Genomic DNA, 23,274 nt, shown 5'->3' on the forward strand with positions numbered 1-23,274 from the left:
GAGTAGTTTATGGAAAAGGAGTGGGTTTGGTTGGGAACCACGGCCTACATGAAGCGGCTGTTTGTTATGGGGTGTGGAAGAATGTTTTGGGACGTCAAAAGTGCTACTTTGGAGTGTGTTAAAAGCGATCCGTACTGATTACATCTTTCTCCCTTGTGTTCCTCTTATCCCAGGTTTGAATTTTCTCGGAGAAAGACAGGCCTGCCACGAGGAAAACAGAAACAAGCCGCAGCTACATCTAAGCCCTTGAAAGGATCCTGAGAGGGGGGAAAGGGAAAACAGCAGCCACCAGCCCAACCACTTGTGTCTTCTGCCCCTACCCACCTATCTTGCCCACCCCACCAGCCCACGCTGCTTGGGACTTGAAATCTGTGGCCGAAGGACCGTCACCACATAACTTGAAAAATAATCAACCACCCTCCCTTCCCAAACCCACCCAATTTCACTCATCCAGCGTTTCCTTTTTTGATTTCCACTCAGAATTTTTTTCTACGACCCCCCTCCCTAAATGGAGTTGGGTGGGGGGGGAGTGAATACTGAGTTGGCCTTTATTTTTTAAGAGACTTTTTGATCCAATGAGGCCCCCCAAATAATTTGAGTTTTGGGTCCTGGTTGGTTGTTTTATTTTTTTTCTCCAAAATTTTACCCCCTCCCCCCTGAGCCCGAGGTGCTGACGTCGCAAAAAAATTGGATAGTAAGTGTCGAATTTTCAAAAACCAGCCTTGCAACAAGAAATCAACGTTTCCCGTTGTGAAACCAAAAATAATGAGAGGAAGAAATGAGACCATAGAACAAATAGAGAGCTGGAGATGGGCCGATCTGGTCATTTAATCTCCATTAAAAAAGGGCCTTTGGGTCCGAAACAGTCTTGTTCTCTCTCCCCTACCACCTACCTCTTCCTGCCCTGCTGCAGGCAAGGAGAGGGTGGAGGGAGGGCCAGCAAGTAAGGATTTTGATGGTTAACCCTTGATAATCCAGTCAATTTCCAGACTGCCAAAGCATGTGTTTGCTTTTTATAAGGAGGAATGTTTACCTTCCTCTGGTTAGCAGTCTTCAAAAGGGTTAATGAGCTCACATACAAAAGATGGTGGATCTTGTGGCCCAAAAGTCCCACTTCTTTGTGTGTGAGACAAGCAGGGCGCCTTTCAATTTGCCAGATTAATAAGCAATCTGTACATAAAGATTGCAGGGTAAGGAGATGGGCAGAGAGAAATAATAGCTGGCTATGACTTAAAATGATTGTTAAATCCTCTCAATTTTAATGTAATTTGCTTGGGGTATATTGTATGGTTAAGATAGGTGGCAATCTATGAATAAAGATTGCAAGACACTTAATTCAGGGCAAAATATAATCTTAGTACCAGTACATACAATAATAGTTGGGGAGGTAAATGTCTTGTAATTGTTGCAGATTGCATAGGTTATTTAAAAGCAAAAAAGTGATTAACATTTTAACTTGATAACTTTTTGGTGGCGGGGGGGATACAGTTAAAATAGAGGGTGGAAAGGTGGGGAAATGTGGAATTCAGGAATTTAATTTTAAGAGCCATTTAGTGCAATTGAATGCTAGCTTTCTAAAAGATTTGTGTCGTTAAAAGGAATTTTTTTTCTTCCCTGCTTCAATATGGCGACTTTCCTTGTCCTTTTGTCTTCCAAGCGGCGTTGCAGGTTGTGTCTTGACCCATTTTTCTCCTGTCCTTCCACCTCAACCCTATTTGTTGAGAGGGGTCCAAGTCCTCCCCCTTTTCCTTTATTAGGGAGGATGGGGTGGCCGGGTGGTAGCAGATTCATTTCTTCCTTGCAGAAAATTGTTCTTTTGAATAATTTAATTGCTTTTATTTTCACTATTCTCTTTCTGATTGAAAATAGGTCAGAGATTATTCAGGATTGGGGGTTGGCTTCTGTTATTTTTTACTTAAGAGTGTATTATAATGTAATAGCTACCGGCAGAGCTGGAGTGAATTTAATTTTGAATCCTCTTCTCCATTACAAAATGGCGTCCCTCCTTTGTTGTTTTTCTTCTCCTTTTGCCATCCAGAGCTTAGGGCCGCCCTAGAAACTTGTTCTAGTGGGAGGAGCAGCATTGAAAGGTGATGTAATCAGCTTGCTTCCTCCTCTCTCCACCCTCTCAAAACTCCACCCCTGAGCAGATTCCTTCTGGACTCCTGTGCACATTGCTGCTAGGGAGATACATTTTCTTGTTTAGATAAAATCTTTTGATAAAAGCTTATAGGAATTAGATTGAGGTTGTCCATCTCCTTGGGTAGCTCTAGTTGATATTTTAACAACCAACCCTTTGCTTTTTATTTTCACTTTTTCCTCCATTCATCACAACTACTTGGAAGCTTACCCCACTTCAGTTTCCAGGACTGGAAAAACAGTCAAACCTCAACTGCACTTTAAGACTAGGAGGCTTTTGGGGTTGTGTGTGTGAGCTTGTGTGTTTGTATATATGTGTGGGATTGGGGAGAAAAAACAAAGGGCTTGTAACTTGAGTAGACAATTGGGGCCTAATGACATTTTTGCTCAGTAATCAGTCCTTGGGCCTCTTTTGGTTGCTCTGTAATGAGAATGGGCGGGGGAGTACTTTCAGGACTTTTCTTATAAATCACCCTTATTCCCACCTCTCAGTTCGGGGATAAACTCTTTGTATTCAGTGCTGTGTCACGTTCTCCAGTTGCTTAGTTCCTGTACATTGGTGCTAGGATGAGAAGTGAATCTTTAGGAAAGGAGGCGGCAGTTGTAAACTCAAGGCAGGGGGAATCAAGCTACGGTTTCTGGTAAGCAAAACATTTCTGGTATTACATTTCACAACCTTCATTTCTTTTTTCCAAAGAACCACCTTTTTGAATTTCTTTTTCCTTCCCTTCTAAAAAGAAATTCCTTAAAAGCATTAATGAAAAAATAATGTCCTCTTCATTTTTTTTTTTTTTAACTTGTGCAGTTGCTGTTGCAATGGTGCATGTTGAAAGCCATGCCCTACCTGGCATGTCCAGTTCTTTTCTTATCTCTTCCCAACTTTTTCAGTCAAATCTTCAGCAGACTATCCATATACCTTTTTTTTTTTTTTTAAGTCCTGTAATGAAACGTAGGGGTTCTAGGCAGAATTGAAAACCCACTTTATACAATATACAATTGTCCTGGGAAATTTAAGACTAATTTTTGCTGGGTTCGGGTTCTCAACTTAAATTTAACTTCTGGTTTGGATGGGAGGGACCTCTTCCATGTGTCTATTGACCACAGTCTTTTTTTTTTTTTTTTTTTTAAGCAGTTTGCCATGTACTTCTGCAGCATACCTACTTGGGAGCGGAACATTACACCCATTGGGGTTCCTGATCTCTAGTGAGCAGGGGATTAATAAAGAAGATCTTCCTTAACATGGGAGATGGGAAGCAAGGCCTACTAGGGAAATCAGATCCATCCAGAGAACTTTGGAGAACCTGATCTTGTAGTTTGTGGCCAGAATTCTATTCTGGAATCCTTTCCTTTGGGTGGAAATGGTGTATGTGATTTTGCACATCTTTATTGAAAAGCAAATAAGCTCATACCAGGTTTTCAAAATGAAAGAGCTAGGGGCCTACCACTTAGAAGAAAGGAACTGGTGAATCACCTGAGGGACATAATTCAGTCCACTGATGTCCATTAGGAAATGCCTAAACAACAAAGAAAAGGAACAGCATTTTCATTTCTAGAAGTGCTAAGGCCATAATGTAAATGTGGGACTCTTCTTACTAAAAAATGATAGTGCTCTGGCTTGCATAGAATTTTTTTCCCAAAACAATTCAGTACTGTTTTGTTGATGATGGGTGTGGAATAACTTTAGCCAAAATGGACTTTTTTTTTTTCACCTTAATCATAATAACCCTGAAATAAGATTCATTTTGGAGGCAGGTGCATGAATTTTATCTCTGATAAGTAGAAAATTCCCTAGTGCTTTGCATCAGTAGTACAAGCCTCTGCCTGAAACATCCTCCATAAAGAAAGCCTAACTTAGGACAAGGTAAAGTGAGGCCAGAGGGTTGCTTCCTGTACCTAACCAATCAATGTACCTGTTACCTTCAAGGAATTTAGCAGCTCATTAAAAACATGACTTTTCTGGATTATTCCTGGCTCCAGAAACAGACCCAGGCCCAAGTCTGGAGTGACATTTTCAAGCTCTTTTCCAGGCCCAGATCTGGAATGACTTGGTCATTTCTCCTGCCTTCCTCAAGTCACCTTCTGGACTGGATGACTGTGTCAGAAATATTGGGCTTTTCAGATTTTCCAGAATGTGCTGACTTCAAAGTAGGGAAACTAGATTTTAAGACACTTTGGAATCCTTAATTTTGAGTAAAAACTACTTGAGAAAAAATCACCATGAGAAAATCCACTTAACATTTTATCACATGATTGATGTTCATGAGACAAAATTCAAAATTTTATTTTTCCAAAATACAATAGTAGGAAATGATATTCTTACATTCTGTCTTGTCTCCTAGCTTCCTTCACTGTTAAATCTTTTATTCTTTTCTATACAAATGGGAATTTAAAGTATCTGGGTCCCATTTCCAGCAGAGGGCACTGAACACAGTTTAGCTTTATACTCATTGGTCCATTTTTCTTTCTATGAATGAATATTAATATTCTCTCTTCCTCTTAATTGAAGGAACATTTGATTTCAGGTGACTTTTAAGTTCCTGAACGAAGTAGGGGTAGCAAGCCTATTGGCTTAGCTTTGTAGTTGGATATGCAAAGAGTTCTCCAAGGTTTATGTATACTCAGCTCTGGCTTTGAATTGGTGGAGTCAGCTGTGTTCAGGGGGCACTGGTTTGAAGTGATGTTTAATTCAAGACTATCAAATTGAACATATTTTGGTTTGGGATTTAATAATAGGTGTTCATGTATGTATGTATAGATAATATTTTAAGAATTTCTTAGTCTCTTGCATATGATATTAGTCTGAGCCCATTCATAGCTTTTCTAGTCCCCAACAGATGGGAAATTTATTTTTATATATTCCTTTATCGTATTCCTTTCTTGTATCTATTCATCTCTAATTTTATTATCATATAATCTTATTACATGGAAAAAATTTTCTTCTCTCTTTGTGTAAGAATTACCATGTAGTTAGCCCACAAACTTCTACTAATCTTCTAAAATTCTGCTTGAATGTTTTTTTTTTTTTCTCTTCTCTCATCTCAGGTTTCACTTGTTCTTGTGGAGGTTCCAGGGCAGCAGCTTCAGCACATTTAACCTAGTTTTGCCCATTTAACATTTCTTAACAATTTGTTCTTTCCCTGTGTTCAGTCCACAGGTCATGATCTCCAGAACCAAGATTGTACTACTACCCTTTCCTTTCTGGGCTGCTGCTTTCCTAGGTTGTTAGGACTTACACATTTAGAAATTGACTGACCATTTTCTGGGAGAAAACTAAAAGATTGTTGTGCTGCTTTTTCATTGTTTGTTTGAGAACAATTAGAACTAATTTGCATTATCTTACAAGAAACCTGTTCCCTTTACTGCACAAAATATAGTCATCTTTGTAAAATAATTTATTTCTTTTTACTCTTCCACGGTGTTGCCTGTTAACCCTGCTAGATGCTGGATGCAGAAAGTCATCTTTTCCCCTTCCTACCAGAATCGAGTGTTTGTAGAGGTGGTATGATACAACTACCAGTCAGAACCATATGGATTTTAAATTATGTCTGTGGAACTTTGGTTCTGCCTAGAAATTGCTTCACACTTCTGTCCCTTCCATAATAAGCATTTAGTTTTTATCTAACTCTTCCCACCTGGTCTAAAGTAGCTGCTTAAAATTTAATAGCATTATTCCAGCCTTTAGCTTTGTTGCAGTCCTAATAGTTCCATGATTTTTAGTTTTAGGTTAGGCCCTTCTTGAATATCCTGGACAATGTTGTGGTTTTTGAAAGTAGAGGGTCATATTTGCATCTTTGCTTTTATAAGCCATTCTTAGAAACAATAAAAACCTGTGTAGGTGTTTGGTCAATGTGTGACATTATTCAAAGTTTAGGAAGACCTGCTTGACATCCTATGCATCAATTTGTGAACATTTCTGGGAGCTACTGTCACATTTTCTGGGGAATGGATTCTCTTTCCATGTTTTATTTTTCTACCACCTGTACTTCAGGTGACACATATCCTGCCACTTGTGGTGATTATGACTCTTAAAGGGTTGAGATAGAAAGGAATTGACTCTTACAAGACATTTACCCCAAACACCTGAGATTGACCCAGTTCAAGCTTTGGAGTTCTTTCAGGCCAATTTTGTCATTAAGGGAGGTTATCCTAACAGCAAAAAATAAAAGCCTTGTGAAGTTAAGCATCTTGTTACAGGAATTGGAGTCTTACCTCTAATCAAGTGAAATCCAGCTGTGTTAGCAAGGATGTAACGATGAAAGACAGGTGGACTACCCAGCCTTCCATTTTAATTGCCTTCTGATTCAATCATGTATTAACCCCATGCTTAACTTGACAAGAGTTTTCTCAGTGACCATTAAGTAATTAGTGTATTTTGTCAAATACAATGATGGCATATTGGAACTGTCCTTGCCACCCATTTATTCTATGGGTTTGTTTTTTTCCCTCTAGAAACCATAATCATGGGTTCAGGTCCCATAGACCCCAAAGAGCTTCTTAAGGGCCTGGATAGCTTCCTGAATCGAGATGGGGAAGTCAAGAGTGTGGATGGGATTTCCAAAATCTTCAGGTGAGTCTGTGTCCTTTGGATTAATTATGAGTAGAGGATACTGTGCATTGTATTATGGCTACAGTTGAGGCAGTAGAACTGAATGTCCTAGAGAAGACAGGAGAATAAGTGAAAAAAGATTCAAATCCAGTGATTTTAGGATAAGGGATTGGAAAAGATGATTCCTTTGTTTCTGGCCATAATGGCCCCCCAAGATTTGGACATCTGTAGACCCAGAGGAGACATGGCTTTAGGAGAGCAGGGGAGCCTGGTGATAGAATTCTTGATTGATATGGGTCATTTTTCACCCACCCTAAATATCATTTTCTTTGAGATTTTCATGTTTTTTTGGGAAAAGCATATAACAAACCATTTTGGACAGACACAAAGGGATGGTTGTTGAGGGCTGGACTTTTCATCTAGAAGCAGAATCAGATATATACTGTGTGTTAGGGAAGGAATGATGTCCCCCTCCCCAGATCAGAGAATTCAGTGCCTCCTGAATTATCTTCCATCCTCATCCTTTCATGGGTTTCCATGTCACCCTGGATTCACCCAATCCTCCTAGAGGCCTGTATGACTCTCCACCTCTGGAGCAAGACTCAGTTATCACAAGTGTTTAAGCACTCTACTGGCTAGATTCTTTGCTAGACCTTGCTCCCTTTCTAACTCTTAACTCATTTCCTGCAGCCTGATGAAAGAAGCACGGAAGATGGTGAGTCGATGCACTTATTTGAACATTCTCCTGCAGACCCGTTCATCAGAAATACTGGTCAAGTAAGTGGGAATCTGGGTGGCTGGCCTGGGAAGAAGTATTAGAAGATAGGGGAGGTGAGGCATGTGGTTCTTGGGGTCATTGATGAACCAGGACTGTGGGATGTGGTAGTTCCAAAACCCAGGAAGTACTTATATTCTATTCCTATCTGCCTGCAGGTTTATTGATGTTGGTGGCTACAAGCTTCTTAACAATTGGCTGACATATTCAAAGACAACCAACAACATTCCCCTCCTCCAGCAAATTCTGCTGACCCTGCAGCACCTACCGCTCACTGTGGACCACCTGAAGCAGGTACCTTTGGTTCTTTTTTTTTGGGTTACCCTGATAGGTGAAAAACTCATACCAACTCTAATTTGGCTGTTGGTTGGGGCCTGTGAGATAGAAAAAAATAGTTCAGAATTGGAAGACTTGGTTTGAATTGATCTCCTTTGATAGGTGTGTAGCTTGGGATACTTTAAACCTCAGTTTATCTGTCTATAAAATGGGAATAATCATACCTACCTCACTTGGTTGTCCTGGATTAAGAAAGAATATGTCCATAAAGCTTTTGTAAAAGGTACAAAGTCAGTATTAGTCACTGTTAAGGGACTATGGAGGGATTATAAGTTTGTAGGGGTGTTAGCTCTAAGTGAACTTATTTCCCTTCTTGCATTTACCTTTTTGCTATTCCCATATCTTGTAGAATAACACCGCCAAACTGGTGAAGCAGTTAAGCAAGTCAAGTGAGGATGAAGGTAGGGTGCTTGTCATGGACTTTGTTCCATTATTTCCATATGATTATCTTCATTTCTCTCCCTGTCTTTAGATTGTCTTTCACTCCTGCCTACTTTCTACTTTAGTTTGGTATTTCCTTCAAGAATTTATTTTCTCACCAGGAGCAGTGGCACACAGCTATAATCCCAACAACTCAGGAGGCAATAGGATTTCAAGATTGAGGCTAACCTCAGCAACTTAATGAGACCCTGTCTCATGATAAAATTTTTTTAAAAAGGATTGAGAATGTAGCTCAGTAATAAAGGGCCCCTGGGTTCAATCCCCAGTCCAAAAAAAAAAAAACCAGAAGAATTATTTAAATATTCTAACTTGCTCCCTCTTCATTATCTTCAATTCCAAATGAAAATATCCATTTCCCTACTATTGGATATGAGATAAAATGCCACACTTCAACTTATACCTGATTCTTTCACTTGGTAGAAAATTTATACACTTAAAATTCTTGGGCGAAGCAGAGTGAGATGATGGCACACTCTTATAATTCCAGCTACTCCAGAGAAAGGAGGATTATACGTTTGAGACAAGCTTGGAAAACCTAGTGAGACCCTGTCTCAAAATAAATAAGGGCTGAAGGTGTAGCTTGGCAATAGAGCATTTGCCTAGCATGCATGAGGCTTTAGGTTCAATCCCTAATATAGGGAAAAAGAAAAATTCTTGGAGGAAGTATTGTCATTCTAGAGTGAATTGTACACATTTACTTATGTTTTCCTAAATAAATATAGCGTATACTGGGACCTTCAACATCTGTTTTCCTAACAATAGATAGACTAGTTCTGATAAAAATATATTCCTAAAGAACATGGGCAAAATCTTGACTCTTATAATATATCATGGTTCTGATACTGACAGATTCTTTCCTTTTTCAGAGCTCATGGCAAGGACTGTATAGTTTAGGCTTGAAGACAAAGCTTGACTCCAGAAAGTCACTCCCTTTCAAGATTTCTGTTTCTATTATCTCTACCCAGGCCCAAAATCAGTAGTTTCCCACCAGCTGAGCAATATTTTATTAGAGCAGTAATCAGTTCTTGTACTTATTCTTGTAAAAATCCAGGATTGTTCTTTGTCTGTAGGAAATTGTTTGCTAGGTCCTCTGGTAAGAGGTTTTGGCCTCTTGGATGTCAAGGGAGCATGTACGCCTGTTTCAAGTTCTTAGTTATAGAAAAAAAAGCTCTGTGAACACCTCTCCAAAGTCCTAGTCTGCTGTTTTCTTTTTTTTTAATTTAAAAAAATTTTTTAGATGTTGATGGATCTTTATTTTATTCATTTTTATTTTTATTCATTTCATATTTTATTCATGTGCAGTGCTGAGAATTGAACCTAGTGCCTCACATATGCTAGGCAAGTGCTCTGCTACTGAGCCACAACCCCAGCTTCCCCCTCCTCCAGTTTGCTTTTAAATGACATTATAGTGTAAGTGAAGAAATATTCCCTAGTTTTTCATCCCCTCACTCCCCGTGGTGGAGATCAAACCTAGGTTCTTGTACCTGATAGGCAAGTGCTATACCACCATCAGGCCACACCCCTAGCCCGAGTTGATTTTTTTTTTTTTTTAAGCCATTATCATTAACAGCGTTCTATGAGAGGCTGGAACTGTGGCTCAGTGGTAGAGTGCTTGTCTAGCATGTGCGAGGCCCTGGCTTCAATCCTCAGTACCACATAAAAATAAAATAAAGATATTATGTCCAACTACAACTTAAAAAAAAAAAAAAATAGTTCTAGGAAAAAAGCTTGCCCTAGAAAATCTTTTAGAAGTTTGGTTTTTGGGATATCTCATGTTCTTAAAAGTCTGGATTACTTTTTCTATTGCACATATTTTCCCAGTAGTTTTTCAAACAGCATTTTCTGTTAACCAGGAAAACTACTGAATTATTACTAAATTATTTACATTACTCACCTACAGAGCTCCAAAAATTGGCCTCAGTCCTTGTCAGCGACTGGATGGCTGTCATCCGCTCCCAGAGCAGTACCCAACCAGCTGGTAAGTGCTTAGTCTTTTATTCCTTTTTTTAAATTTCATTCCCACTAGGATGTGGCCTTCGGGTGTCCCTTGTCAGTTCTACTTCTGACAGTCTTTCCTTAATCCAAATGAAATCCTTTTTTACTTTTTTTTTTTTTATCCATGACAGAGAAAGATAAGAAAAAACGTAAAGAAGAGAGCAAGAGTCGAGCCACTCCTCCTGAACGACCTTTGACTGAGGTGAAGGCTGAGACACGGGCTGAAGAGGCCCCAGAGAAGAAGAAGGAGAAACCCAAATCTCTGCGAACCACAGCACCAAGTCATGCCAAGTTCCGTTCCACTGGTAAGATGTTGACTGGCCTCACAGGGAGGGCCTGGGGGCATGTACACAGCTGTCACCTCATGGAATACTTCTATTTGTAATATGAAAGAGGGAAGTCTGCTGGAGAATCTGGGAGACACTTGAGAGAAGATTGTTGAGAAGAAGGGTAGGACAATTGGTTAGTGTTAGGAGATGGGTTGAACTGACAACAACACTTATCTCCCCAAGGACTAGAGCTGGAGACACCATCTTTGGTACCTGTGAAGAAGAACGCCAGCACCGTGGTAGTTTCCGACAAGTACAACCTCAAACCCATACCCCTCAAGCGCCAGAGGTATGGACCCTGTTGTAGGTTTCTGAATATTTGGGTCTGTGGACACACAGTGGAAAGAAGAGGTGAATCAAATGTTATTGATTACTCCTCTTCCCATAGCGCCACAACTGCTCCAGGAGATGCTGCCCCTCCTGCAGAGAAGAAGTATAAGCCCCTCAACACAACACCCAATGCCACCAAAGAGATCAAAGTGAAGATCATTCCTCCACAGCGTGAGTCTGAAACAGGGAATGCACTGGGAATTAGGAGTGTGCTCTTTTCTTGGGAATGAATGTCCTAGGAGGGAAAGGTTTTTGTTTTTTCCCCCTTTATTGTTTTGTTTTACTTGCCTTTGATTTCTTAGTGTCCTTTAATGTTTGCATCTCTGGGACTCTGTTTTCTTAGTGTTATTTAGGAGTAATGTTAGAGATAAGGTAGGGATGCTGCCATTCAGTGACTGGTCACAGGCATGACTTTGTTGTAGGATGATCTTACATGTTCACAGGAATTTATTTCATGGTTTCCTGTGCTCTGATTCCTGCACAAAGCGATGCCTTACCTTCCAAAAGAAAAATGAAATAACCTCAGGAATTTTTTGTGTGAACCCTCTTGCATGTGTTCCTATTTCACTTTGAACTTTTGTGACCTAAGTGTACACAAAGTCTCCATCAGCCCATCTTCATCTTAAACTTTAAATAGGACTGTGAAGGATGATTCCATTCTATGCTCTTTTGTTTTATAGCTATGGAGGGCCTAGGATTTCTGGATGCTCTCAATTCAGCGCCTGTTCCAGGCATCAAAATTAAAAAGAAGAAGAAGGTGCTGTCACCTACTGCTGCCAAGGTATGGGCACTAAGAAGTGAGTTTCTGTGACAGAGTACACAAGATCCAGAGGAAGAAAGGGCACAGCATCAAGGAGCTGTTTGGGGAGGATTGGGAATAGGACTGTAGAAGCCAGAAGGTTCCTTTATAGCAACTGTTGGGCATCTTACTTAGGTCCTGGACTAATTGCTTTGCCTTGAACTTGGCTTCCTGTCAGTTCATTAACTTTTTTTTTTCTTTCATAATAGCCCAGCCCCTTTGAAGGGAAAACAAGCACAGAACCAAGTGCAGCCAAACCTTCTTCCCCAGAACCAGTGCCCCCTGCTGAGACAATGGACATAGACCGCCCAGGCACCCCAGTGCCACCTGTTGAAGTCCCCGAGCTTATGGATACAGGTAATCTGGAAACTGATTTGGGCTTGAGGGGTTTCTTTCTTTCTTTCTTTCTTTTTTTTTTTAAGTTGTTGATAGACCTTTATTTATTTATTTATATGTGGTGCTGAGAATTGAACCCAGTGCCTCGCATGTGTGAGGCATGTGAGCCACTGAGCCACAACCCCAGCACCTTGAGGGTTTTCTGAAAGGAAGGATTTGAATCTGAAACCTCTCCTGCTTCCAGCCTCTTTGGAGCCAGGAGCTCTGGATGCAAAGCCAGTAGAAAGCCCTGGAGATCCTAGCCAGCTGACCCGAAAGGGAAGGAAAAGGAAAACTGTGACATGGCCTGAGGAGGGCAAACTGAGAGAATATTTCTATTTTGAACTGGATGAAACTGAACGAGGTAAGACCCCAAGTTTCCTGTGTAATAGATGTGTATAGGAAATTTTTCAAGGACTCGGTTGTGTTTACTTTTCTCCTCTTTTTTCTCTTGTCAATAGTAAATGTAAACAAAATCAAGGACTTTGGTGAGGCAGCTAAAAGAGAGATACTGTCAGACCGACATGCATTTGAGACGGCCCGCCGTCTAAGCCATGACAACATGGAAGAGAAGGTGCCCTGGGTGTGCCCTAGGCCCCTGGTTCTGCCCTCACCTCTTGTCACCCCTGGAAGCAACAGCCAAGAGCGATACATCCAGGCTGAGCGGGAGAAAGGGATCCTTCAGGAGCTCTTCCTGAACAAGGAGAGGTGAGCAGAGGGGTTTAGGTCCTGGGATGTGGAGTGCCTGCACTGCTAAGGGGACTATGACCTGGGAAATTAAGAAGTGGGTAGAGCTGGGTGCAGTGATACACACCTGTAATCCCAGTGGCTCAAGAGGCTTAGGCAGGAGGATTTGAGTTCACAGACAGCCTCAGCAACTTAGTGAGGCCCTGTCTCAAAATAGAAAACACAAAAGGACTGGGGATGTGGCTCAGTGGTTAAGCATCCCTGGGTTCAATCCCTGAGACCAAAAAAAGGGGCGGGGGGGGGGGTGCTTATAAGCTAGAAAGAACTTCAAAAACCTAAATAAATATCGTTCTTTTTTTCTCTTCCATTGCCTGCGGTATACCTGATAGTCCTCATGAGCCTGATCCTGAGCCCTATGAGCCCATACCTCCTAAACTCATCCCACTAGATGAGGTAAGTGCCAGTGGTACATGATGATAGTGGGTGACAACAGAGGTTGTGATGGTCATTGATTTCCATGTAAGGATATCTCTGCATTCCTTCTCATCAGTGATGATTTTTTTGCCTCTCCTCTTGTTAGGAATGTTCCATGGATGAGACCCCATATGTTGAAACCCTGGAGCCCGGGGGGTCAGGTGGCTCACCTGATGGGGCCGGAGGCTCCAAGCTACCTCCTGTTCTAGCCAATCTTATGGGAAGCATGGGTGCTGGGAAGAGCCCCCAGGGGCCTGGAGGAGGAGGCATCAATGTCCAGGAGATCCTTACCTCCATCATGGTATGAGCCCTCTTCCTTTTTAAATTCCTATGGAACCTCCTAAGTCTTTTTTTCTGATTCTCTTATTCTCTTTACCCCAGGTCTTTCAGTCTTTCCCCTTAACCTCCTAAATATTAGCTCTTTTTCTACCAGTGGTTACCCTTGTATTTTATTGACTTTTCCCTCTTGCCTTCTTAATCCTCACAGGGCAGCCCAAACAGTCATCCTTCAGAGGAATTACTGAAACAGCCAGACTATTCAGACAAGATCAAGCAGATGTTGGGTAATCTTCAGGGCAAGCCCCAGGGGTCTGGGGGAGGAAGCCGACTGTGGAGTTGGGGGAAGCAGAGTTTCACAGACACCGAAAGCACAGGGCTATTGCCACTAGGCAAGAAATGGGAGGGGAAGACTGGACGGAGAGTGTTACTCTGCCAGGTTGGTCTAAGAGGGTCAGATGGGCACACCTACATGGGAAGCCATGCCATTCTTGTAGAATCTTCTTGCTGACTATTTTACTGTTTGTTTTTTTTTTTTTTAATTAACAGTGCCACACGGACTTTTAGGTCCTGGTCCAATAGCCAATGGTTTCCCACCAGGAGGCCCTGGGGGTCCCAAAGGCATGCAGCACTTCCCCCCTGGGCCTGGGGGACCTATGCCAGGTACGTGGTGAGTGAGGGGTTGAAGTGGGCTTATCTGCTTAATTGTACCTGGTTAACAGTAGAGGAGTAACTAGAAGGTGAGAGGTAGTTTAGATTGGGAGATTACAGTTCCTAACTGACAGTTAGCTGATATTCTGTCTCCTCTTTTTCTTCCTTAACAGGTCCCCATGGAGGCCCTGGTGGACCAGTGGGTCCACGTCTTCTGGGTCCCCCACCCCCTCCCAGGGGTGGCGATCCCTTCTGGGATGGTCCAGGTGACCCCATGCGGGGTGGCCCAATGCGAGGGGGTCCAGGACCAGGTCCTGGACCATATCATAGAGGCCGAGGTGGCCGAGGAGGAAATGAGCCACCACCACCACCACTTCCGTTCCGAGGGGCCAGAGGAGGTCGCTCTGGAGGAGGACCTCCAAATGGACGAGGGGGCCCGGGTGGGGGTATGGTTGGAGGTGGTGGGCATCGTCCTCATGAAGGCCCCGGTGGGAGCATGGGCAGCAGCAGTGGACATCGTCCTCATGAAGGCCCTGGTGGGGGCATGGGTGGTGGCAGTGGCCATCGTCCCCATGAAGGCCCTGGCAGTGGCATGGGTGGTGGCAGTGGACATCGTCCTCATGAAGGCCCTGGTGGAGGAATGGGCAGTAGTCATCGTCCCCATGAAGGCCCTGGTGGAGGAATGGGCAGTGGGCATCGTCCTCATGAAGGCCCTGGCGGTGGCATGGGTGGTGGCAGTGGACATCGCCCCCATGAAGGCCCTGGAGGAGGAATGGGTGCCAGTGGTGGACATCGCCCGCATGAAGGCCCTGGTGGGAGCATGGGTGGAAGTGGTGGACATCGTCCCCATGAAGGCCCTGGACACGGGGGACCCCATGGCCACCGGCCACATGATGTTCCTGGTCACCGAGGCCATGACCATCGAGGGCCACCTCCTCATGAACATCGTGGCCACGATGGCCCTGGCCACGGGGGAGGAGGCCACCGAGGGCACGATGGAGGCCACAGTCACGGAGGAGGTAAGGATTACACTCTGCTGTCCACGTGGGTTTTGGTGTTCCATACATGTTTGTGGTGGTTAGGGGAGAGGCAGAACACATGAGGTTTCCCTGTCTCTGGCTCCCAGTTTCTACCCTTTGCCCTTTACCCCAAATGCTTAAGATATAGTGGTCTCTTTGAGATTATCCTTAGAATGTTGTGAACTGGGATAGCGAGGGTGGCATTGACCTCTTACGCATTTCCTATCTGACCATTTTGCCATCATTTTCCTACAGATATGTCAAACCGACCTGTCTGTCGACATTTCATGATGAAGGGCAACTGCCGCTATGAGAACAACTGTGCCTTCTATCACCCGGGTGTCAATGGGCCCCCCCTGCCCTAGGGACTACCTGCCTACCCTACCCACATGCCCCCCTGTGGACTGCAGCCTTGCTCCTTCCACCCTGTTATGGCTTCTGTGAGGCCCTATTTCCCCTTTCCCCAGCTGATGAGGAGCCGGCCCCCTCAGTTCCCACCTGCTTGGGTTCCTGGGGGTTTTCTGATCACTGGTGCGCATTGATGTACATATTTTCCTCCAGTCTGGGAGGAGAGAGACTGGACACATTCTGTAACCTGGACTGCTGAAGAGGAGACCCAGTTGGCTTCATTTTATGAGGAGATTTGCCCTGTGTCCCAAACCCCTTTCCAGTATTACCCCTAATGCCTGAGAACCTAAAGCTGGTTATCCTGGAGAACACCTCTACTCTCCTATTGTGGGTCCTCCACATGCACACAGAACTCAGACATGGGATCCGCTGCACTTAGGAAATCATCCCAGCCAAGTTCATTATTCCTTATGGGGTGGGGTGATGGTAGGGGTATTATGTATCCCACTGCACTGAGAGGGCTCAATCAAGCTGAATTTGAGTTCTGGAATATACCATCCCCGCTCCTGTTCCAACTTGGGCTTTAGAGTTCTGTCTCAAGACACTTCCAACTTTTTGTTTCTACACCCAAGTTTGCATCATGTGTCTGCTAGGTTCAATGATGGCAACTTCATATCTGCATCCATCCAGTGAAAGTTTTATCTGGCAGAGTTGTGGCCGGTGATGTCGGTCTGCCTCTGCCAACCTGCTGTTCCGGAGACTTCATAAAACACTTCAGTGAGACCAGCTTTTCATCAACTTAAGCCCACTATGCTGGGCCTGACAGTCACACTACATGCACTGCCTTTGGGAGTTTTCTTGCTCCTTACCCCACTTGGAACCTTGTCAGTGTGAGGCTTCCAACAAACTTGCCCTGTCAGCCACCTCTAAATGAATCCCCACCAGGTGATTTCCTGGGTGGATTCAGTAAGATGACTTTTGCCCCTTCCCAGTCCTTTCCTTCACCTGTCTTGGCATCAGTTGTTTTCTATGAAAACAGTGGATTGGTTGGGTTTTGTGCAGGGTCTTGGGTTAGAGCCACAATGGATTTGAGGATGAGTATTTCTTTTTCTTTTGGTTTTGTATATTTTGTACATTAATAATAAACAGTGGAAAGAGAAGCAGCTTATTTAACCCCTGTTGTGTTTGGACTCTGTTCATTAATAAAAAAAAAAAAAGGGTGGGGGAGAAACAGATGGTGGATTGGAGTTACTTGGCATTTATTTGCCTGTTGGCTTCACCAGAACAGCAAGGACCAGTATTTCTGAACTTCACCTGGTCGCCAATTGCAGTTTCAGTCCAGCACTTTGCTGCTGCATGCTTCTCAGATGTGGGCCTGATGATTTGGTTTAATCTCATGTAGCTGCAGGTTGGTACTGAGTGTCTCTAACCTGCCATATTATTCTCCCCTACCTTAAGTACTTAAAACAGCTAGATAATACCTTTTTAGAAATATTAAATACATTATTATAAGCATTTATGGAATCTTTTTCAGTCCTTTGGAGCTAACATTTGTTCTACCTTCAAGTCACAGAGTTGGTATCAAATATTGAAGGAACACATTTGTCCTTCCATATTTTGTCACAGGAGGCGGGGGAGTGATTCCAGGACCTGCCTAACCCCCACATACACCAAAATTCAAGCGTGCTCAACTCACACAAAATGGCATAGTTGCATATAATCTATGTACATCCCCCTGTATTTGAGATCACCTATAGATTATACCTAATACAATGTAAATCCTACATAAATATATAATGACAACATACAATGCAATTATTTTTGGACAAATACTTTTGATATATATTTAATTGAATCTGGATGTGGAACCATGGATACAGAGGGTTAACCCTACTTTGAAATATATGTGAAACACTTTGTGAGATCTTTGGGAGTCCAGAGTTCCTCACAGACTGACTGTGGGCCTGTCAGTTCCAGCTGAATCTACCAGCCTTGTGGAGCTGCTTAGGAAAGGAATGAAAGTGGAGAGTATCTGGGGCAGGAAAATCTGGGGAATGAGGGAAATAAGATATAAGAAGTTGTTGCCCTCGTGTGGCCGGTGCCTGAAGTAACAGGACACTGTCCAGTCCTGCAGGCATTTTCTCTCCCCTGTTGTAGACTATTCTCTCTGCTTGCTTCAGTTTTCCTCTCCAAAACATCCTACATCTACTCAGCGTTTTCCAGATCAGCAACAGGAGCACCTCTTTTTTTTTTTTTTTTTGGCGGTGCTGGGGATAGAACCCAGGGCCTTGTGCATGCAAGGCAAGCACTCTACCAACTGAGCTATATCCCCAGCCCCAGCACCTCTTATTGACAGGCCAGTTTCAGTGGAAAAAGTGGAAAAGACAAGAAAAGTGAAAGTGTACTGGGCACCCATGGTGCACACCTATAATCCCAGTGACTTTGGAGGCTGAGGCCAGAGGAGGCAAATTCAAGGCCAGTCTCAGCAATTTAGCATGACCTTGTATCAAAAAATAAAAAATGGGGGCTGGTGTTGTGGCTCAGTGGTAGCGCACTCGCCTAGCAAGCGTGAGGCCCTGGGTTCAATCCTCATTACCATATAAAATCAAATAAAGGTATTGTGTCCAACTACAACTGAAAAATAAATATTAAAAAAAAAGGGCTGGGGATATGGCTCAATAGTTATGCACCCCTAGGTTCAATCTCTGGTACCAAAATTTTAAAAAGGTGGTGTGGAGGGGAAGTGTTGTAAACTGCTTGTCCCAGAAAGCTCTGCAAGAGGGAATAAGCCAGCTTCTAGATGTAGGGTAAAATGATTTTTAGTTCTTCAAAACAGATGTTAGACTGAGGGCCTAGTTGATGGAATAAGATTTCTACGAAGAAAGAGACCAGACATGAAGGAATAGGATTAACTTCAAATAAGAAGTCGGCTACTCTTGAAATCAGAAATTAGAGTATATTATATTGCAAGGAGTGGGACAGAGATGGGGAAGATGGGGCTATTGGGGTGTGGGTCATTTGGGAATGATGGTCTTTGAATGACTTGGTGTTCATCTGAACGGCCGGACAGAAGACAAATGGTGGAGTACAGCCATGTTTCTGATTCTATAGATCTAGAGTAGATCCTGAGACTTCATAGTTTTAACAAATTCCCAGGTGATGCTGATGCTGGAAAATTCTGAGAGCCCTGGACAGTGTCCTGCTATTTCAGGCATTGGCCACACGAGGGCAACATCTCAAAGGTCTCAAGACATTCAGTAAAGCCAAAGCAGCTGGGGTTCCCTTCTCGATTTGAGAGGGATCAGGTCAGTCTATTGTTGCTCAATCCACTGGCAGAGAAGGAAGGACCTGTCATAGTCTAAGGACCAAATTTAAGTAAAATACATGGCTTAGGTGAAAAATCAAATGAACATGTCCTAAACTAGTGGCCTCAACTTACCTTGTGGTTCCCTCTACTGCCTGTTTCTCACCTATCTCCTGTGACAAGCCACAAGAACTTTTAAACAGAGCTTAACTTTTTCTCTATATTTTAAAAATGAGTTCAGCCATTTGTCTTTAAAATTCTCCATGAAAATCAAAAAGGACTTGTTACTGTTTACTTATGTAAACATATGTGATTTTTTTCTTTTTAAAATACATTTTTAAAGTTTTTTAAAAATTATAGGTGGACACATATATTTACTTTATTTATTTTTACATGGTGTTGATAATTGAACCCAGTGCCTCACATGTGCAAGGCAAGTGCTCTGCGACTGAGCCACAATCCCAGTCCCTCTTTTTCTTTTTTCAAGGAGATAGGCTAAGTACCTCATATATTTCACCATACCCACTGACCTGTTGAAGTCCTGCAGGCATTTTCCCTCCCCTGTTGCAGACTATTCTTTCTGCTTGCTTCAGTTTTCCTCTCCAAAACATCCTCCCAATGATAGACATTCTCTTTTTGTCAGCTCTTCCTTAAATCCACCAGGCTATCTCCAATGTGTGTGTGTGTGTGGGCGGGGGGGGGGGGGGGGGGAGAATCCAGGGGCATTTTACCACTGAGCAACATTCCCAGACCTTTTCTTTTTCTTTTTTCTTTCTTTTTTTCTTTTCTTTCTTTTTACTGTATCCCAGGCTTCTTTATTTAAGAACAAAGTATGAGTGATGTGGGGATTAAAATCAAGAGCGTTGAACTTCCACTTCCCTTCAACCAGTTCCCTAACTCCCCACCCCCACCCTTTGAGCTTCCAATTCCTTCCTTAGTGAAAGGAGAACTTAATCCCAAAAGCCCTGGTCCAGACTCCAGTTTCTCTCCCTGGCTCCTCTTTCCTCTACCCCCGTACCTGGGAAGGGCAGGCAGTTTGAATGCATGGGAGAGCCCAGAGTGGTAACAGAAACAGAGGGAAAGGCTTCTCCCTCAGGAAAGGGACCTGGGAGTAGAGCGTGGTGAAGTGAGGGCTTCCGTAACCTGGGGTACCAAAATGGGGCCCTGGGGCCAGAGGAAAGGATACAGATTCCCCTGAGAAAGGAGAAGCTGCAGCCTCAAAATCCTCTCATGGGGAATAGTCAGTGCTTTCTGGCGCCAGTTACAGAACCACACTTGCCCCTAGGGCAATGTGGCTGATCTGCTGCGGTGTGGGTTCACTGCAGGAACATGTACTCCAGGTTGCCTCTCACTTGGTTCTAGATACTCATTAGCTTTCTCTTCCGAGCCTGCAGGATGGTCTTTGCTTTGCATATTTAGGCAAGTAGGGAAGGGGTGACAAGGTCAGGCTTTGGACTTGCTGAAAAACAGCACCATATTGAGGGGCCAGTGAGTTGAGAGCACATTGCTAAGGAGACAGTGACTGGATTTATCCCCAGAGCCAGAGGGTATAAAAAAGGAGGAAACTGAGCTGGGGTTGAGGCTCAGTGGCAGAGTGCTTGCCTTGCACAAGTGAGGCACTGGGTTTGATCCTCAGCACCACATAAAAATGAACAAACAAAATAAAGATATTGCATCCATCCATAACAAAAATATTAACAAAAAAAGGAGGAAACTGGAAGGAGGGGGTTAAATCCCCCAACAGAACTGAGGGATCATACTCCATCCCATTGAGAATGCTGCCCTAGGCTGGGGAAGGAATTGTAGCTCAATGGTAGAATAGGAGGGCCAGGCTCTGGATTCAATCCCTAGCAGAGAAAAGAGAGGGAGAGAACTGCTGCCTCCGTGTGGTAGAGCAAGAGCTGCAGGCCAGGGAGGGAAGCAATCTCAGCTGACCCCAGTGCAGGCCCCTTCCCACCCTCACCTCCCGAAGGTTCTCATTGTTGTCTGCTTCCTCCACCCACTTCTGCATCAGGAGCCGCAGCTTGCACAAGTTCTTGAAACTGAGCTGCAGAGCCTCAAAGCGGCAGATGGTGGTTTGGCTGAACGTCTTCCCAAAGAGAACCCCCAGGGTGAGCCCCATATCATCCTGGTTATATTCCAGGGGGATCCTCTTCTGTTTCAGTAGCTTGGAAAGTTCTTTCTGCAGAGCCTGGATATCTTAGGACTCCCTGGGGGTTTTGATCCATCTTCTCTTCCTCCACTTTCACCACAGCAGGGTGAGCAATGCAGGGCTCAGGGGGAGGCCCCCTCAGAGTTGCTCTACATCCCAGCTCCCACCTTGCTCTCAGGCTGAGAGGTCTCCAGGCCACCATGGAGGATCAGGCCCTTTCCAACCTGAGGTCCACAGTATGCCACCCCTCCACAGAACTCATAGGGTGGAGGGCATGAGGGAATCCCTCACACCTCCAAACCTGGCCCAACCCCCGGCCCAATTTCTGGACCATCAGGAGGGTGTGGGAAGCTTAGCAAGGTTTGAGGGTCAATCCAGCCTTGCTCTGGCCCTCCTGGCCCATCACCCCCACCACCAGGAGGGGGCCAGAAGGCAAAGTTCGAAGCCAGATGTCCGGCCATGGGTTAGGACACTCCAAGCTGGGGACCTGAAGAAATACCTTTTTAATTTTTGAGAAGGATCTTGCTAAGTGGTTTAAGCTGGCCTCAAACTTGCTTTCCTCCTTTCTCAGCCTCCCAAGTCTCTGGAAATACAAGTGTGCACCAGACTGCCTATCTCCAATTCTGAATCATCATACTGTCTCTCAATCCTGTTGTTCATCAGTGAACCTCATGTTGAAAAAACATACAACAGGGCTGGGGATGTGGCTCAAGCGGTAGCGCGCTCGCCTGGCATGCGTGCGGCCCGGGTTCGATCCTCAGCACCACATACAAACAAAGATGTTGTGTCCGCCGAGAACTAAAAAAAAAAAATAAATATTAAAAAATTCTCTCTCTCTCTCTCTCATTCTCTCTTTAAAAAAAAAATACATTTAAAAAAAGAAAAAACATACAACCCTACCATCTTGGTCCAGTATAAGTAGCTTGACAAACTTCTGAGTTTTTTGATTTGGGGCACCAGACCTGCAGAGAAAGTAAGTCCCATCCAATGTGAGTGCCATTTCCCCTCCTATTCATATAAAAATACTTGCCTTCTTGAAGGAAGAGCATCTCCTCCTTTCCAAAGTAAGGAAAAAAATATCTTTTAGCATTTCCTCTCTCTGTCCCTATCCTTACCATCCTTTACCCAGGAGCCAGAGCAATTTTGTAAAATGAGAACTCCCATGCCCCTATCATCACACCCCAACTCCCTGTCAAGGCATAGCACAAGGCCCTGTGGGTACTGGCCCCTGCTCAAGATCTAAGCTCAAACTCATTTTTTGATCACGTTAAACTCTCTCCAGTCTCAGGGGCTTTGCACATTCTGTTCTCCTGAAGGCTCTTTTTCTTTTCCCCCTACTCATCTTGTTTCCTTCTCCACTTTTAGGCTTTGGTTTTAATGTTACTTTATCTAAAAAGCCTTCCCTCAAGTCTTTTTGTTTGCTTTTGGTACCAGGGATTTAAATCAAGGGCACTTGACCATTGAATGACATCCCCAGCCCTATATTGTATTTTAGAGACAGGGTCTCACTGAGTTGCTTAGCACCTCACTGTTTGCTGAGGCTGGCCTCCTGTCTCAGCCTCCCGAGCCGCTGAGATTACAGGTGTGCACCACCGTGCTCAGTTTTTTGTTTTTTTTTTTTTAATATATATTTTAGTTGATCTACCTTTATTTTATTCATTTATTTATATGCAGTGCTGAGAATCAAACCCAGTGCCTCACACTTGTGAGGCAAACAGTCTACCACTGAGCCACGACCCCAGCCCCATTCCTTCCTTTTTTTAATATTTATTTTTTAGTTTTCAGCAGACACAACATCTTTGTTTGTGGTGCTGAGGATCGAACCCGTGCCGCACACATGCCAGACAAGCGTGCTACTGCTTGAGCCACATCCCCAGCCCTCAATTTTTTTTTTAATATTTATTTTTTAGGTATAGATGGACACAACACAATTCCTTTACTTTTAGGTGGTGCTGAGGATCCAACCTGGGTCCTGCCCGTGCTAGGCGAGCACTCTACCTCTGAGCCACAACCCCAGCCCCTCCCTCAATTCTTAATGGAAAGGTAACTCCCCTCCACCCTTTCTCCTCTCCTCCTAGCATCATATTTGCATATTTTGATTTTGTTTGTTTGGTAGGTGTAACACTGGGGAATTGAACATCTATCACAAAGCTGTATCTCTAGCCCTTTTTGTTTTTTGATGTTAGGAATTGAATCCAGGGGTGCTCTATCACTCAGCAACACCCCATCCCCTTTTTATTTTTGTACTGAGGATTGAACTCAGGGGAGGTTTACCACTGAGCAAAGTCCCTGGTACTT

The 23,274-nt window shown here is 43.7% G+C and overlaps 1 protein-coding gene and 1 pseudogene across 3 annotated transcripts in view; one reads left to right on the top strand and one right to left on the bottom strand.

Annotated features, from left to right (window-relative positions):
- Positions 1-16,693, top strand: part of Ppp1r10 (protein phosphatase 1 regulatory subunit 10) — a 41,660-nt gene extending 24,967 nt beyond the window's left edge. For 2 of the 3 annotated variants that reach the window (XM_076859026.1, XM_076859027.1), the window contains 19 exons: positions 174-694; positions 6,589-6,706; positions 7,376-7,462; positions 7,619-7,754; positions 8,146-8,197; positions 10,138-10,215; positions 10,364-10,537; positions 10,745-10,850; positions 10,950-11,062; positions 11,572-11,672; positions 11,900-12,047; positions 12,271-12,429; positions 12,527-12,773; positions 13,142-13,205; positions 13,333-13,527; positions 13,714-13,789; positions 14,052-14,165; positions 14,327-15,172; positions 15,428-16,693. In XM_076859026.1, coding sequence (XP_076715141.1) covers positions 6,600-6,706; positions 7,376-7,462; positions 7,619-7,754; positions 8,146-8,197; positions 10,138-10,215; positions 10,364-10,537; positions 10,745-10,850; positions 10,950-11,062; positions 11,572-11,672; positions 11,900-12,047; positions 12,271-12,429; positions 12,527-12,773; positions 13,142-13,205; positions 13,333-13,527; positions 13,714-13,789; positions 14,052-14,165; positions 14,327-15,172; positions 15,428-15,537 — 2,913 coding nt within the window. In that variant the 5' untranslated portion in view covers positions 174-694; positions 6,589-6,599 and the 3' untranslated portion in view covers positions 15,538-16,693. The remainder of the gene's footprint in view (positions 1-173; positions 695-6,588; positions 6,707-7,375; positions 7,463-7,618; positions 7,755-8,145; positions 8,198-10,137; positions 10,216-10,363; positions 10,538-10,744; positions 10,851-10,949; positions 11,063-11,571; positions 11,673-11,899; positions 12,048-12,270; positions 12,430-12,526; positions 12,774-13,141; positions 13,206-13,332; positions 13,528-13,713; positions 13,790-14,051; positions 14,166-14,326; positions 15,173-15,427) is intronic. The other variant, XM_076859028.1, reaches the window with a different exon arrangement.
- A 2,148-nt stretch (positions 16,694-18,841) lies between these two features.
- On the bottom strand, positions 18,842-21,437 carry LOC143402045 (POU domain, class 5, transcription factor 1-like; annotated as a pseudogene).
- Positions 21,438-23,274: the final 1,837 nt, after the last annotated feature.

The sequence above is a fragment of the Callospermophilus lateralis genome, chromosome 6, assembly GCF_048772815.1.
Source record: "Callospermophilus lateralis isolate mCalLat2 chromosome 6, mCalLat2.hap1, whole genome shotgun sequence".
NCBI classification, from domain to species: domain Eukaryota; kingdom Metazoa; phylum Chordata; class Mammalia; order Rodentia; family Sciuridae; genus Callospermophilus; species Callospermophilus lateralis.